General features: G+C 41.1%; 1 protein-coding gene across 1 annotated transcript in view; it reads right to left on the reverse strand.

The window, feature by feature from the left end:
* Positions 1-17,227, reverse strand: part of adam12a (ADAM metallopeptidase domain 12a) — a 74,567-nt gene that overhangs the window by 16,352 nt on the left and 40,988 nt on the right. Inside the window, exons 6-11 of the mRNA XM_079334187.1 lie at positions 14,991-15,177; positions 10,543-10,608; positions 9,884-9,955; positions 9,351-9,520; positions 8,077-8,161; positions 5,962-6,110 (exon numbers count right to left, since the gene is read on the reverse strand). Of these exons, the coding sequence (XP_079190313.1) occupies positions 5,962-6,110; positions 8,077-8,161; positions 9,351-9,520; positions 9,884-9,955; positions 10,543-10,608; positions 14,991-15,177 (729 nt within the window). The remainder of the gene's footprint in view (positions 1-5,961; positions 6,111-8,076; positions 8,162-9,350; positions 9,521-9,883; positions 9,956-10,542; positions 10,609-14,990; positions 15,178-17,227) is intronic.

Here is a 17,227-nt window from a genome sequence, read left to right on the forward strand (position 1 = left end):
TGATTGTGGTCTGGAAGATGAGAGTTCAGAATGGGCAGTAAACATGTCGAGGTCGCAGCACAGTTGGTTATACTTTCAGCTCCGTCAATAAGCATGGGTCGAGGGAAAGTTCGTAGGGAATTCATACACAGCCGAAAGCAAATGTGGACTCATTGAGTGATGTATAAGCGTCCTTTGCAGCCGGGTAAGGCTGCAAAGGACGCAGCTCATTGAGGTGTTTCTATGGCTGATAAATGAGATGAAATGAAATGGCAGAGTTGATTTGTTTTTTTTCGGGCAGTCTTGAACTAAGATCCATTGGCTGAATTGGTACAGAAGCTATAAAAAAAAAAAAAAAAAAATCTTTCTCTGCAGAGTTTGGATGCATTTCAATAAAACTCACTGTCAACAAGCCATTCAAACTGTGTTTCCCTCTGATTGGGTTCCACATCTATAACGGCTCTAAACATGTCATGGCACTCTGTGAATGTTTTGACATGACCTCATTCACGGCTTGCCTCTGATTTCCCATCCTGTGCGGAGGAGGCTTACATCAGCTCCTGCTGCTGACCCCCTCCCCTGAAACAAGCACCCCACTGCTCTCTTACATCAATACTTTGTAAGGTCGATTTAGGTGAAAGTGGGGTACCGCAGAGCAGATCTCTAGCCACTCTGGATTAAAGCAAAAGATCAGAGTGGATTTGTAATGACATGAAATGGCAAAAGGAAATAGCAATAAGGACAAGCTGTAATAACAGCCATTATTGCACCCAGTTCCCCCCTCCCCCTCTTTCAGCACCTCGAGACATCTTGCTATGATGAACAGCCGTCAAGGCTGCTGTTCAACAGGCGGACCACTTCCTTAGCAACGGCTGTTGTTGATTTCCTCTTTGCCCCCAAAGCTAGAGCCAAAATTGCTTGCTCAAGTTGCTGCATTTATTCAATTTCCATGAACTCAGCCCTGATCTTCAGTTACCAGCCAATGCAATCCATGACAAACACTCACATCCCTGCTTTTTCAGGGTGGGGGGGAGAACTTCAGGAAACATGTGTGGCTCGGGATCCAGCTGTTCTTTATGAGAGGCAATACAGAAATAATTGGTCTACCCTGCAACGGTCTGAGGTTGGGAGGAGGAATAATGGCTGTTAAAAGGCAGAGGCATCCATGAGTTACAGTGGATGGCATTTAGCAGCTGCACTCCCTGAGGCGACTAAACAGCCAGCTCCAGTCACAGTGGGCACATCTGGGGCTCATGGCGAACTCCAGATACATTAGACAACCGCTCTCCCCATGGGAGTCTAGGCCACCACCTCAAAAGAAGAGACCCAGAATGACTGTGACCTTCTCCTCATCTGGTTCTGTGTTTACAAAGAATGAGCCGGGTTCATCTCTCCCAGGCCTTTAAACTGTTTTTTTTTTTTTTTTTGCATTGTTGTCTGCCTGGTTGTGCTCCAGTTCTCGATCAGTTCTGCGTTTTTTCTTTTGCCTCAATCTTTCCCCCCGCAGTCAGGGTTAGACAGCTGGCTCTTCAGCTTCAGAGGTGCTTCAGCTGATGCTTGATAGATAGAGTGTACAAAGCAATCAGTGGTACTAAATTGCAGCCATGGCAAAACGAGGCTTTAATGGATCTGTGGGAGGTCTGGTGATAAGGAATCACTCCCATATCTATTACAGGTCGCTATGATCTGCCCTGCACCGTGAGTGTACCGCAGAGCTCGTGGCTGTTCAACGTCTTACAGCCCTGCTGCTCGACACGGGGAGAGGTAAACTGTGACCCACATTTTATGAGGCGAGGTACAGAAGAAGTGTTAAATAAAGACTTTAACACTGACTGAATGGAAAATGTGATTTCACGTTTGTCCTTTCACAGTTTCTACTTTGACTTTACCAGCGCTTTTTCTCAGCAAACTTGGCGATCAGATTTGAAGATTTTAAGAATCACAAAGAATTCATGGAAAAAAAAAAAAAAAAAAAAAAAAAAAGGTTTTCTCTGCAGCAATTTGGGGTATTTAAAAAACAATTAACAACTTGATGACACACGTTTTTGTGGCAAGCATTTTCCCAAAAAATCTTTAGGGATTAACGCAAAAGATTATTGTAGATTAAAAGAATGCGACACAATTCTATCTAGCTAAAGCACTGCAGGCACTTCACACATTTCTTGTTTAAATGTTACCAGCCCGACCTGTGAAGGTCATGTTTATATAATCCATGAATCAAAAGCCATTACCACCAGCGATAACAATGCTCTTAAGGCGAAGTATCACATAAAAATCAAGTTAGCCCGAATTTACCCAAATTTAGCTGAGCAGGGCTCTCTCCTCCTTTGCCGCTTTGTCCTTGTGATTGAGATCACACAAAACAGCACCGATCAACCGTTCAGCCATAAAACACAGATCTAGCTATGACACAGATTAGTGAAGCTTCAGCCAAAAACATTTCACCCAATCCCTGGAACCATTTTAGAGAAAAAACAATACATGCGCAAACAGTGGCAGTGGCCCTATCCTCAGTCGGCTGTATTAGTTTGCAAACATTCTTAAAGACCTTCGTCAGCTGGCAAAAAAAGTGAACAAAAGCTGATTCAGACCTGACTGTGACAGCCTTCGCTTTGACAAATATTTCATACTTGCCTAAGTAATTCAAAACCATCGAGCTTCAGTCGACATTTAATATTCATTTTACGGCTTCCTTTGTTCGTGTACAGCTCGGGCTCCGGGCGATGACATTAGGTGATATGATCTGCTGTGGCCTTTGGTGCCAGTCAGTCTGGCCTAAGTTGTAGATACTGAAGAGTCTTTTCACTTTGATTTCCCTATGGACCCAATTAAAAAAGGCATGCTACAGAGTTCCTGTTCTTCAGTGAGGCACCGGTCACATTTCCATCGCATGCCTTTGACTATGACTCACTTTCTGTGATTCCTGATTATTTTATGACATGGGGACTCTATCAAATCTCTGTCTGAAGGTGATCATGCACTGCACTCATCATTTTACTTGGGGCCTTACCAATGAGTGACTAAACCATGTCTTAATAATGCACCCTGGAGTCTTCCTGTCCATCTCAGCTCATGTGACTGACTTTGAAGGCTAACATAAAAGTGAGATTTACATATTACTATCATGGAATTCACAACAGATCCATATTTGTTTGTAAGATTTAAAACTTTCTGATTTACATAACTTCACAAAGTAAATACCCTCACCACGATGGGTAAAAATCGACAATCAATTTTGTGCTGACCGAGGATTTATCTAGACCACATGACAACGGTATCACCTTCATACAACTTGAGACCATCTAGAACAATCCTTGAAATCATTACAATTCTTTTGCACAGCTGTTTGAAATTAGATCTCTGCTCTATACATCTGAGAAGTCTTTTTTAATTAACATGTTTACAAGTGCTGGTCTGACTCTCTTTTGACATGTTACTATATCTCAGCTCTATGTTTTTGTCGCTTCCCCCCCTGAATGCCACAAAACAGGCCCCAATGTTGTCTTCTAGCACTGGGGATAAACAGTCACATTTGCCGTTTGAAGGACAAAGCAAGTAGACCTGGTGAAAGAACAATAGTTAACACATCCTAAAGAAGACCAACAAACTAAGAAAGGGCACATTAAAACTGAGGAGAAGAGGACCAAGTACAGAACCTTGTGGAGTTCCTGTTTTGCTCCCTGGGAGGCAGATCACTTTTTTTTTTTTTGGTGCAACTTTGCGTCCTCCTGATATTTGAGTTCCAAGCAGCAGCTCAGTTCTTCTGTGTGTGTGTTCCTCAGCGAGTGTTTTAAGACTTGAATATCGCAAAGGATGAGAGACACCAGCCTGTTCTCATTAAAAGCTAATGGAGGGATGGAGAGATGGATGGAGAGGGGGGGATGCGACAATTGGCCGTGACCAATGTTAACAGGAAACAAAAATTGCTCGGTGCAGATGTGCAGCTGGCAGTGGGACAGCACCCCATAACCCTCTGAAATCCAGTACAATAATAATGAACTGGATCTTATTATCTTTTCTGCTCAATTCATGGAGCCAGAGTAAAGCCAAGAGAGGTTGATGGGTCTATGTCTGAACAAGTGACACTGAATGTTTTTCTGTGCTCTTTTTAAGCGATATGAACGACCAACAAAAACAAAAGAAGAAGTAACACGAGGGACTCCTCGTTGACTAAGTGCAGGCGAGTTTAGCAGCTACTTTCAATTACTGAATGCAGTCACTGGTAATCATAAGGGCTTTTGTACTCATCCAAGTCCCCGGCCTTGTGAAGAGGCATTCTGTATAATCTCGTTGTGCTTTGAAAAGAGCTGGTGGGTTGCCTAGAAAAACATGGCAGTGAACGCTGTAAACAAATAGCTGTAGCTGCTGGGTGATGAACAGCATTCAGGTGATTGCAACAGAGCTCATTTGCGTGGCCACATGGCATTTGAAAGCGTGGAACTGCGTGGGGTTTGAGCTGGACCCATGGGAGATGTCGTACCGCCTCAGGCATAGTGTTTGGTGCTGACCTGGAATTAACCAAGGGAGCAGAATGAGGGAATACAGGGTTCCTTAACGTCATTATTCAAATGAATTGCTTCCTTAATCCTGGACTAAATAGCAGAAAAGCAACCTGTGGCATTCAAGAAGGTGGAGAAAAGATAGTTTTGATTCCAACGGCTTTCTTTTGACAGCTGGAATGGAAAAAAAAAAACCCTGTCCCAAAAAAAGCTCAACATTCATGCCTTTGTTTTATTTCTCACTGCTTCCTTTAAACTTCACTGCCACGCTGCGACACAGCTTTGTACTGCTTCAGACTTCGATCTTTAACAAAGAGGGGATGAGTTTTCCATAGATACTCAGTGTATAGTAGAACGTTTTTTAAAGGTATTTAACTATTTATTCAACCAGCGGAGAGAGATTTTCCAACATTAAAGTTGCATATTGTGTCAAAGAATAGAATCACTAACTGGCTGTGAATAAGAACAAAAGGAGAGCGACATGAACGGACAGGGAAGCTAAAAGACGAAAGCTTTACTCTCCTACCCTTTTTATGTGTTTATCTTGTTGCCAATTTTTCGGACACAGCCCTTGTCCAGGGTTATCCTCAGCCACCGTTATTTATAAACCTTCGTCTGTGCTGTTTTATGCGTCTACAATCAAGAATAGTGTTACCCAGTTTTTCATGGGCCTGGTCCAAACCAAATACAAAGGGATGTTTCCAGCATAAACACTAATCTGAGGCTTTCACAGACCACTAAACCTTGGGTTTGAACTGGTTTGAGTGATTCCACCCAGAAGATTTCTTCCCTCTGCTCGGTCTACTACAAGACATTGGAAATTACAATCCATACAAACCATACATCTGTTGATATCTTTTTCAGTAAACACATGGAGGTCGACTTATTTGTCATTTGCACAATACATTACTGTAGCTCACTCACAAGCTCTGGCAACTTACCTTTCGTGTATCATCAGTGCACTAGATGATTTCAGCAAAGTCTATCATAGATTGTCTCAGGGAAAAAAAATAGAATGGTAATGTTTTGGGCATGCACCACCACTGTTTCCCATTCAGGATGAGTCATGCTCCCCCAAAGCATTAGTACAGCTGTTGAATCTGCCTTTAACCCAACAGCTCACCATTTCAACAGCTTTATTTTCTCACCGCTTGTCAGAAAACTAATTACAAATAGAGAGCATGTGTATGAATGTTTGCTTATGATCACTATCTGGGATGTTCTGGCTGTTTTTAATAGGTTTATAAATTCTTGTAATTACTGACAATTTGACATTAAGATGATGCATTTCAAACGGTTTTTTATGAAGCTGAAACAAAAGTGACCCAGGAGTGCAGTGAAGCAGTGCGTGAAAGCATACGTCTTCAGGGGGAAAAAGGGAAAATAGCTGTAAAACTCCCCAAATCCTTCCTATTGCAGTGAAGAGTGAGCCAGTTTAAAGATCTATTGACTTTTAATCGTCAAGATAGAAACTGTGACTCACCCCGTGGAGGGAGTCATAATGCAGCCTCCACGATCCACTGTAACCCGGCAGCCACATCCCCTCTCTGGCGTGTCATGGTTCATTCCGAAGTTGTGTCCGAGCTCGTGGGCCAGAGTGACTGCAGCACCCAAGGGGTTGTCTGAATGATCCTAGAAAAAAAAAAAGATCAATCATACAGAAAGTGAATTGTTATTTCATTACTAGTTCATTACTACTTTGATCAAAAATCTCTTTCCTCTATGAGTCTGATTACGCGTGTTTATTTCTAGGCTAGACATGACGCTACGAGAAAAATCCCATGTAAAAATCTACTCAGTTTATAGTTCTGCAAACAAAAGATAATTAAAAACAGACTCTTCCGATTACTTTCTCCAAGTGAAATAACAAATGACAATAAACTTAATGCAAGCCAAAATGTTGCTCCCCACAGGACCCACTAGAGAAACATTACTCAAAACTGAGCTGGGCTTAATGGCTAAGACCAAGATTAAAAAAACAATGCTCTTGGATCTTATTGGAGCTTTTCATCTTTTTGAGTTGTGGCACTAAAGTAAGAAATAAAACATTCTCCAGGCTGACACCTCCAGCTTGCAATGCAAATTTTAACAGAGCCAGATGTGCTGCTTCATCCGCACAAAGTAAGACATGAACGTACAGTAAGCAAAACTAGTAAAAAGGATAAAAGACAAGCAAAACTCTCGAAGAGCAGCTTGAGAAACACACAGCCTGTTGTTAGTTGTGATGGAAATTCAAACATCACAGAGGATGCACTGTGAAAAAGAAAATACATTGACACAGAGTAAATGCTGCTGTTGAGCTAAGGTGCTTTGATTGCCTGCAAATAGTGTAAAACACGAACACATGAAGAGGCCAAATAAATAATGTATCTTCAAAAGCAGCATCTATCATCTCTTCACCGATTCACAGCTGTGCGTCAGAGCGTCTTGCCTCGAGAGTCTTCCGTCACTGTGCATTATTCAGGAGCGCTATGCAAGTCCATCTCACACAGATGAACTGCTCTGCAGGAGGATTTCTGAAAGCGATGGTCATCATCAGCTGTCCACACACGCCGCTATCGAACTGTGAAACGTTAGATTCATGCTGAAATACACCCTCTGATTCTGATTCTGTTTCCAGTAAACACTCACGCACCTTCTCCAACTGATGAGTCTAAAAACGCTCCAGAGGGCGATTCATGCCACTGTCTGTGTTCTGTTCCACCACACCAATAAAATTAATGTAGCATTCGGGGCTGGTAAATGGAGTTCCCAGATGGTTTGAGAATGGATGCTTAGGTTTTAACTGGCTAGAAAAATAACAATGAGACCCATAGGGGAAGTTGTCTAATGAGTTCAAAAGGTACTCTGTAAATGAAGACAGACAACTGAGACAACAGGGTCATGATTTGCCCTGCAGAAGAGTCTGCAGTTTGAGACTAATCTTTTATGTCTCTGACCTGATGTATGTGTCTATGTAGAGTTCTATCATAATGACAGAGACCCCACATTACCATCTGGTTGGACAAGAGTGAAGAACCATCTGGGGACGAGCTGTAAACCTCTCCAGCCAGCCTGGCCACGAGACAAACAACTACTCAGAGACACAAAGTACATAATAATAAGAAGAATATGCTAATTCAACATATCTTTTCGGTTCTGTAATGGGTAATCATTTACGACAAACACATTGGTTCAGGCTGTGCTGTGATATATGTGGTTAAACCTTAGATTCACTCGTCTGTTGCACCTCATTAAGAAGTAAATGTTTCCACGCTTGTATTTAACAAACATTATGATATACCTGCACTAAAGGAAAGGTACTATGCATGCCCTAGGCTTTCCTGGAAAAAGACTCAATGATGTGTGTGACTTGGAAGTTAATATCAGCTCTGGAATCCTTAGCTCAACCCTTACAGGAAAGACCCAGGGGAGAAATATGAGAGTATTATGTCAGACAGGAGGGGGATGGGGACCAAAGCAAAGAGTTGGGGGCAGGAAGAAGAAAATGATAGAATAAGTCTGGTGTCCTTTCTGGATTCCAAAGGCACACCTATTGTTCATTTTTTGCTCTATTGCTTAAGGGTAGAAAAAAACTTATTTTATAAAGTTTACTTACCATCACAATTCCTCCTGACTGCTCGGCTGTGCACATACTCATGATAGGTGCCATACCAATAGTGGTGCCCTGAAAATAGACCCCACTGATGGGGAGAGGAGGGAGAGGTCATCATAATAGCACCATAAAATACTAAGTAATAATAACTGTTAAAGTAAAGAAACCAAGGAAAGTTTCTGACCAATATTGACTGCAGACGGCTGTTATGCACATTTGTGATGCAGCTGTACAGTTAACATTTCCAAGTTAATGTTACTTACAACTCTCTTACATGGACTGGATACATTTATTAACTAACTACATTGTAAAACCTCCTTTTGTTAAATTTTAAATGGATGCCTAAAAGTTAACAGCCAGCATATCTTAGTTAGCGAAGATTAACTGACTGACAAAAAGAGAGAGATGACCAACAGACCAGCACTGCCATCCCTTGTAAAATCCTAGACTTAATTACGGCTACAAATAATTGCTATACCATCATCGAATTTGAAACTTTATTAAAGAAAAACAAACAAAAAAACAAAAAAAAAACACCCATCTTGTATGTTAGCCACTCTGCTACTAATATCTGTAACAACACAACATTTTTCATAATTCGTCTCTTTGTTCTTACTGAAAAGTTAAGACATTTCTCTTTTTCCATACATGCAGTGAGAAAAACTAATTACTACTTTGTTAGCATTTAAGTGATGTCTATATTTTGTTGGCACTAGTCATTTGTTTTTAGCTAGCAGTATTAGCATTTTAGGGGAACAAAAGAACAGCTTTCTTAGAATAAAAAGCTTGACACTTCTTCATTTCAATCCAAATAAAACACTTTGTTAGTAAAGTCACAACCTAAGACACATTTATGAGTAATTTGTTAGCATTCAAGAGATGTTTGCTTTGTTAGCACTACTGTCCTCTTTTAGCTTGAGTCATTTTGTTAGCATTTGGGTATTGGTAAGTAAAGTAATGAAATACCTTTTTTTCCACATGTATTTTGTAAGCATTTGTCAGCTAATTGTTAGTATTTCATTAAGCTATAACAACATGCTCGTGCTTTAGACTGATTAAAAAAGCTCTTGCAAATGTTTCATTAAAGAGGTAATTTAATGTGTTTTGCTCAAGTAGCACCATTTTGGTTATGAATCCTCACTGCAGGGTACCTTTCAATGTCAGCTCAAAAGAACAGGAAATCTTCCAAGTCTTTTTTGTGCTCATTTCAAACTGTTCAAATACTGTGATGTCTTTTGAAGCGCTATTACATGTGTACACTACAATAGCATATCTACCTGATTAGCTGGGCGTTATCATGCGGCTTCTGAGGCAGCAGCTTTACTTTCCTCCAGTCGAGAAACTCATGCAAGGTGGTGAAAGGGTCCTGGGTTACAGGACACTTGTCCACATCACTCCACACCTCTAGGCCCACCAGTGCCACGCGGATATTCAGAGCCCTGTAGAACTGAAAGGTTTAGGGGAGAGGGACACAGATGTTGTTTTAGGTTACGGCCTTATGATTTCTTTTCATTGTATAATACCTTTAAATACACAAGTTCTTTATAATATATTTCCTGAAGAAATCTCACAACATGAATCCACACACGACTTTTCATGTGAATAAATCGTTTTTGTTTTATTAGACCATCCATGGCACATTTTATTACTGGTCTATCCCGAAGATTTCTCTGCCCAGTTATGGAATTGATCTTCCATTCATAATCCAGTCAGCCTCTGCTCACAGGGCGGTTAAGTCTCACCACGCTTGATGTGACCTCTAATAAATCACATTCCTATACCACATCGTCTCTGTTGATTTGATTGTTACCTTGTCCACGTAATTGGCGATCTCAGCCAGCCGCTGTTTGACCTTCTCCATGTCCTTGCCTTGCTTCTGATACTGAACAACAGCAGCGGAGAGAATAAAGCAAGGAGAAATAGAGGTGATCCATCCTTCTTGGATGTTTATTATCATCAAAGACATTATTTGGGACTTGATAACACTGTATTAGCGCTACAAATGTCTAGGCAGGGGTGTCCTGGAGCTGTCATGTTAATTCCTGTGGAGCTCTGCTGCGGTTGCTATCATCAAAGCACTCCATGAAGCTTAGGCTAAAGAGATAACCTCAGCCACCTTTTACTGTATATCTAGGATTTATTCATATGACATTGACCTATATGTTTGATTTTAGCATCAGACACTCTTCTCTTTGCCTTCTTTAAGATCTGAAGACTTGAGATAATTCAAAGCAAAAAAAAGAGAAAGCATCTCATTTGTGAGTCAAGTGGTCAAATGATGTATTCAGCGAGTTGTAGCTGGAGCTGAACAGATGAGTAAGTACACATGTCAGAGGAGAAAACGAGGCAGTGCTAGAGCCATCTTATCTCTGTCTCAAGGGGGGGATGAAGAAGCTAAAGGACATGTGACCCCTGAGCCTTTTTACTGCCGGATTCAAAAGAGGTCGAGACAGCGTGACCTCTGCTTACCTCTCTGTTGTCAGCCACGATGATCAGCTCCACGTACTTGGTCGTAGTCTGGACATGGCGTTTGTGCTGCACATGATGAGTTAAAAGGAGTGAACAGGGGAGAAGGTGATTGGAAAGGAGAAAAAGATATGCGGGAGTGTGACAATAAGGGGAGGCAATGGGAGCGGGAGAAAGGAATAAAAAGATAAAGAGGAGCAGAGAGAAGAAAAAAAGGACATTATGAGGAGACACTTAACTGCAACTTTCCGGAAAGGGCAGCCTAAATTTAGCAGGTCTCCACTCAATAAGGCTTTTCACCTGAACTACTGTACACTCTACACAAACGGCTGCAGAAGCGAGAATCAGCACAAAGCAATCAGCCACACTTCACAGTCCTTCCCACTAAGAGCTGCTAAGGTCACACAGACCTCTGATAACTGCACTCTACAGGAACCAGCTTATTAACTCATAAATCAGCGTTTTTGGACAATGCTCCATGCACTGTAGGCAGCACAAAGTATAAAACACTTACCCATAATGCCTTTCTTTGAAAAGTTAAGGACTCCGAAAGGTTCAATATCATATGAAAACTTTAAAACGACTGCACCAGCACTCTTCCGCAATGTTTCTTTTAGTGATCACAAATAAAAGCCAATAGCTACACACTTGAAATGTACAGTAAGGACCCTGTCAACACACCCATGCGGGGCCCATGTGGGTCAGATATGGGTGTGGGCCCACATGGGGCCCAGCTTGTTTGGATCCTAGATGGGAGAAACCTGAGTTGCCAATGTTTGTCTAAGCTAAGGCCTATGTAATGCCCACCTTGAGCCCACCTGGGCTTGCCCACATGGGGCCACTATGGAACCCCCGGACAAAATTAACCGGGACCCAGCTGGGCCGCCCAGATGGAGCTCAATCACCAGCCCATATTTGACCCACATGGACCCAGCATGAATGTGTTGACAGGGTCTACTGCCCACCTACTGCCCATGTGGGGCCCACTCTAAGCCCACTCTAAGCCCATGCCCACCCAAAACCCAACCAGCCCAAGTGAGGCCCATATGGGCCCCAACTGTACATGTTTGCTGGGGACCCTGTCAACATACCCATGCGGGGCCCATGTGGGTCAGATATGATATAAAGAACGTCTAAATAGTATTTATTTTCAATAGCAGGCCCTTATCCATGAAGCAGATGCTGCTCTTGTGCTGTGTGTGTGGTTGTGGGGGGAGCACTTACTTTCATGCACAAGGAGCTATGGTCTGCCTCACCTGCTCACATACAAACTGCACACACTCAAATAATCTCTGTCTTTCCACTCACACCCACTCACATCCTATACTATCCTGCTGGCTAAGTGTTCTGCCTCCACACTATGGCCGGCTTTCAGCCTGAGCCTCTTTATCCTCACTAGCCAGGCAGCTTGGATCCCCTCTGCTCTTATCGGCCTTCTCCATAGATAAGCCAGGATGGGCAAGTGAGCTCTAAATGCCCCCCTATGGTGATAACCAAGTCTCAGGGAAACACAGATACACATACAGTGACGCTATGTTCGAGAGACTCAGGAATAAAATTAATAATCCCGAGAACATTTCTGTGACAAATTGTGTTTTATACTCAAACTTTTCATAGGAAAGGTAAAATATTAGTGTCTGTGTCCAAATTCGGACGCCATGTTTAAAGAAATGCTCTGAGAATACATTTTTATAACAGTGAAGATTTAAGATCTTGAATCTATTTGCCCTTAAATTCCTCTTTTACACAGCCCTGCCGCCGGGTCCTCATACCATTTAAATGCAGAGGGGATTTTAAGAGGCGTAGAGCTTTCAAGCCAGTCTTCATTCAACGAATGAAACTGGCTCAGGTGTGGATCAAGATGAAAAGTTAATAAAGGAGCTTTGCGATTCGATTGTCTTTTCACCATCCAGAAAGCTGTTTCAACATACGATCAGCCAGATATAATTCACATTCGTATGCATGTTATGTTCTGCCCTTATATCCAGTTTCAACCGTATTAAACAAGATGATCTCAAAATTACAATCGCATGATGTGCAGGTTTCACACCCACCATTCTTGTGACAATAGATGTTTTTCAAGAACTCATGTTGATGATTTTTTAGCTCCCGTCAGCCTGCTATCGTATCTCTCTCCTCTTCTCCGCTACACATGACTCTCATCATCATCTAGTGGCTCTCTGCCAACACGCCTCTTTATCTTTAGACCCTGAAGCAGGGCACATCGCGGCTTATCGAAGCAGCGGCAGCACACCTCAGCATCCCTGTAGTGCTGACGTGTGCTGCTGGAAAGTGGACTTTAAATTCTCACAGTTTCTGTTGTACCTTCTCTTGGCTCACACTGTAGAAAGAAAAAACTCTCACTCTAAAAGTAACACATGATTTTTTTTTAAAATATCTGTTTCCATTTCTTCTTATCACCTGTGGGATTCGCATGTTTGACCACCTCCCTTATACACCACATCTGTCTTCACTTAGTTCAGATGTTTTTCCTTCTATGTCTGACATGTCTTGCTGTGTTAGGAGGGGCGGGGACATCATTTTTCACATAAACAAAAGGGGACATTGTGATCAGATAAAATATATTAAAACACGAAAAACGTATTTTCAATTAAAAATAAACTATATTTCCACTAAATTAGCTTATTTTCTTAATTTATTCTCCCTCTGTTTTTTCCATGTGAGAACTTTTGCCTTGTGCAGATGCCAGGATTTCTTCACTGTTGCTGAATCTTTGCAGCCTTCCTAAAACTTAAGAAAGCACTTGCATGGAGGCCAGCATTATAATCATCAACAGGAATCCAACAACAAAGTGAAACATCAGAAAACCCCCCCCCCCACATTACTTCATGATGCATAAAAATAAAAGAAATAATAAATACAAATTAACAATGCTCAAGGACTGTAGGTTTTAGCCAGGACAGCCATATGTTTGGCCTTCCTCCCTGAAAACACTCTGCATCCCAATATTCCCTTAATGAAATGATTAAACAATTGCAAAAATGAAAACACATTTGAAGAAAATGGTAAGTCCCTTAGATTTATTAAACGTGTGCTTTCACCCCTTTGGGTCCTTGAACATCTGTTTCATCTTGTACCCCACCTATCTCTCTCTCTCTCTCTCTCTCTCTCTCTGTATTCTTTCTGATAAATCAACCGAGTTCGTCTACTCCTGTTGTCCCTTACCAGTCAGATAGAGATCACTAGAGTGTGTGTTCTCCTATCAGGCCTCATCATCTTTAAAGCCTCATTCTCTCTGAGGGTGGGCGAAGCAGCGGCAGCGCACCTCAGCGTCCCTGCAGTGCTGACGTGATTTACCCCTCAGGATGTCAAACTAGGGTTGTTTTAATAGATACAGCTTAAAAGTGGTCATGTTCTACTTAAGGAATGGGTCTGCAGTCAGATCATGGTTTCAGAGCAAATGTCGCTGCTAAAGCCAGTATCTATAGGTCTTAAGCAACCCCTGCTTTCCACAAACTGCAGATCATAGATGTACACCCTAAATCAAAGCAAATACAAGAACCATTCAGCAATACCTACAATCTCAGTGATCTATTTCAAGGGGGTTAAAATAAGTCATCCTGTATGGTATATAATGTACAGTTCAAATTAAATATGTGCTTGTTCAGCGGGATGATGTTGCCTCATATTCTTGTTTAAAGCACATTGTGGTACTGTAAAAAAAGCAAATGGCCAAATTAGTTAAAAAATAAAGGACATTTATGAAAGGTGCTTTTAGAGTTCAAATAAAAAGTATTGAAAAAAAAAAGACTCTTCACCAGTCCAAGGTTGAGCCACAAAAAGAGGCATGTTAAACATCCTTATTCAACCAAGAAAAAACATGAACCTCAAAGAGCCCTCAAGGTTGAACTAATACTACTAATTCAACCGGCTCTATTATAAATACAACCTGGAGGAGGTACACATCATTTCATCATATAATGAAATACCATCCATAGAAAAAAAACAACAACAAATTATCTAACCATCCATTATATTCACCCATGAAAGGGCTGCTATATATTGTATCACAGGGAGGACACACACAAACAGACTCACTATATCATGCCTTTAAAATGGTCATTGTATCGTGTTCAAAAGGTAAGTCCATGCCGGCTGTATTTATCACCCTGAAAGAAGAAATTCTCTCCGAGATGGTTTTCAGAAATGGATTGTCATTCGTCATTCAAAGGAAAGAATGTCATTTAAGTTTAATTTGAGGTATTTCTTAACAGCCTCATCTTTTCCTCTCTTCTCTGTCAGTTTTTACTACAAATATTTAGATCCCAAATGCCTTTTCTCCCTTGACTGCTTGAAGACATTTTTTTTCTGAGACGCAGCATTGAGTTATGAATCAAGATTAAAAAAAAAACAAAGAGGGTGCAAATATTGACATCATCGCAGCATCAGACATCTCAATTAAGCCAGAGATAAAAATGGAGACAGTTTACCCTCGTCCTGAAAGCTGTGAAAGGAGTGCCGTCTGCATTTCCAACAGGAGAGGATATGTTGAAATCATGGCCACAGGTGCCAGGAGTGAGATTGAGGTGTTCAGCTGTGTAGATCCAGTGAGTCCCATCAAAGTGGTCAGCAGATGGTTCCAGTACATAGGATTTGCCTTCGAGGGATATGAAACCCCTGCAGGGAGAAAAAGATTTTGTCAAAAGTTGGTTTCTATATATTTTTGGGGAAATTCACACACATTGGAAATACACTAAAAGAATATTAAAAAAAAAACTGAGATACAAGTGGTCCTGACTTATGTGAGACGTGCCAATATAACCAAAAAAAAAGGTTATGCATCATCGGTAATAAGTGTGTTCAACTGTCAATATCATGCATTTGAAATGAAAGTAGCTGAACCGTTTATTAACACTTGATGATGGAGCTGCAGAACGTCCTATTAAAGAGTAAGAGTATCTCTCAGTGTTTGCATAGATGTGGGTTTTGTTTCCTTTTTTATCCCCATTTCTTCATGTTTTTACAGGGTCATCTGTAATTTAACGTGACATCCTCACGCAGCGAATTTGGATAAACTGAGAGATTCTCATAAACCCTTGCACAATATTCAACATCCCATGAACTCATAAAGCCCTCAAAAATCTTGGACTTTGCCAACCCAAACCAAGATCAATTTGTTTCACTGAGCGGTGCAGAATGTGGCTCTCTGTCAAAATAGCTGTGTGAATCTGTCACTGTGCAGACAGGTTGCAGGAAAACTGGAACAAATACATTAAAATGAAGACCAAGGTCAGGCAGTGAGGGCTGCATTATCAGACGAAAATCACGACGCAGAGGGTGTAGATGTTTGGCTGGTTTGTGAAAACATTCCTGATGGTTTCCAGTGATATTAGTGAAATCATTATTCGTGTCTGACATCTGCAAACATAATGCTTTCCAACACTGAAATCCCTCACTTAGGAGTTCCTTACACTACGTCAAGTTTACTGCTTTTCAACACGGGTACAGCGTGTTTCCTGCATTCAGTTATGTTTCAGCGTTTTGTTCAGTTTTTCTGTGGACATGCCATTCCTCACAATTGTAGAACTGAACCTTATGACTTTGTCTGAACTAACAATACGTTTTATTATAAGAATAAGTCCTGTTTATTACACCCTGGAATCACTTTTGGTAGTTTTGGAGACCACTAGAGTTAAACAATAATATTCAATCCTTTAACGTTACAATCTTGCTTGTAACCATGACTTTTACAATCAGTCTCCCAAATAATTTTGACAAAGCTAAGGCGTTGTTTAAACCTTTGTGATCGTTAGCAAAGGCTCACGTATTGTTGTCATGGATACGTAACCAAGAACGAGTCATGATAAAGACTGTGATCAGACGGAGACATGATCAGGGCTTTGAGGAGACTGTGTCATGAACAGGATAAGACAACTGGAGACAAAAAAAAAATAGTATCCAAACTAATTCATCAATCTTTCCATGAGAACACCCAAAGAAAATTAAGATTGCTCTTAATCCACCTCTTTCTTTGCTGTAGATAATGGCTAATACAATGTCTATAGGCTTACAAGTTGACAATGAAAAATGTCTTGCTGGACAAATATAAATACTGGAGTAAATATTAAGCAGTGACTTGATATTTTAGTAGAACGCTGAAAATCTTTGTAGTCACATCCTTTGCTCTTTAACCCAATTATAAAGAAATTGCACAGCTTGTAGGGTTTATTTTCAAGCTGAAATTAACTGAAGTTGATGTAATGTAACTTTACATCAACTTGCTCTGTCATGTCATTGTCCACCACAAGCCAGCTTTTTATTGCATTTGAAACAGAACAGAACTACTGCATCAAAAACAGTAATATAAAGGACAATGTCAAATCTTTTGTCATGTTTGTCTGAGACCTGAGGTGGTCTTTAGACTCGTCTAGAGAACAAGGCTTATCTCAAGGCAGCAATAAAATAAGCTGAATTTGCGGGTATATGCCGTTTTGGTGGATAGTTTGCGTGTTTTCACTGGGACTGCATGCGTTTCCTCTGTTTTTTTGGTTCTGTCTTCAACAGTTCAAAGGTTTGGGTAATTGGCAACTCCAATTTGCTCCAGTCTTGTGATTGACTGACAATCTGTCAAGGGTGTAAAGGGTCTCTCACCCATGGGCAGCTGAGATTGGATTTCACCCAAAGAGACTCTCAAGGGGTAAAGATAATAAGGGGACGAACTTGAATG

The sequence above is a fragment of the Symphodus melops genome, assembly GCF_947650265.1.
Source record: "Symphodus melops genome assembly, chromosome: 21".
Lineage (NCBI taxonomy): Eukaryota > Metazoa > Chordata > Actinopteri > Labriformes > Labridae > Symphodus > Symphodus melops.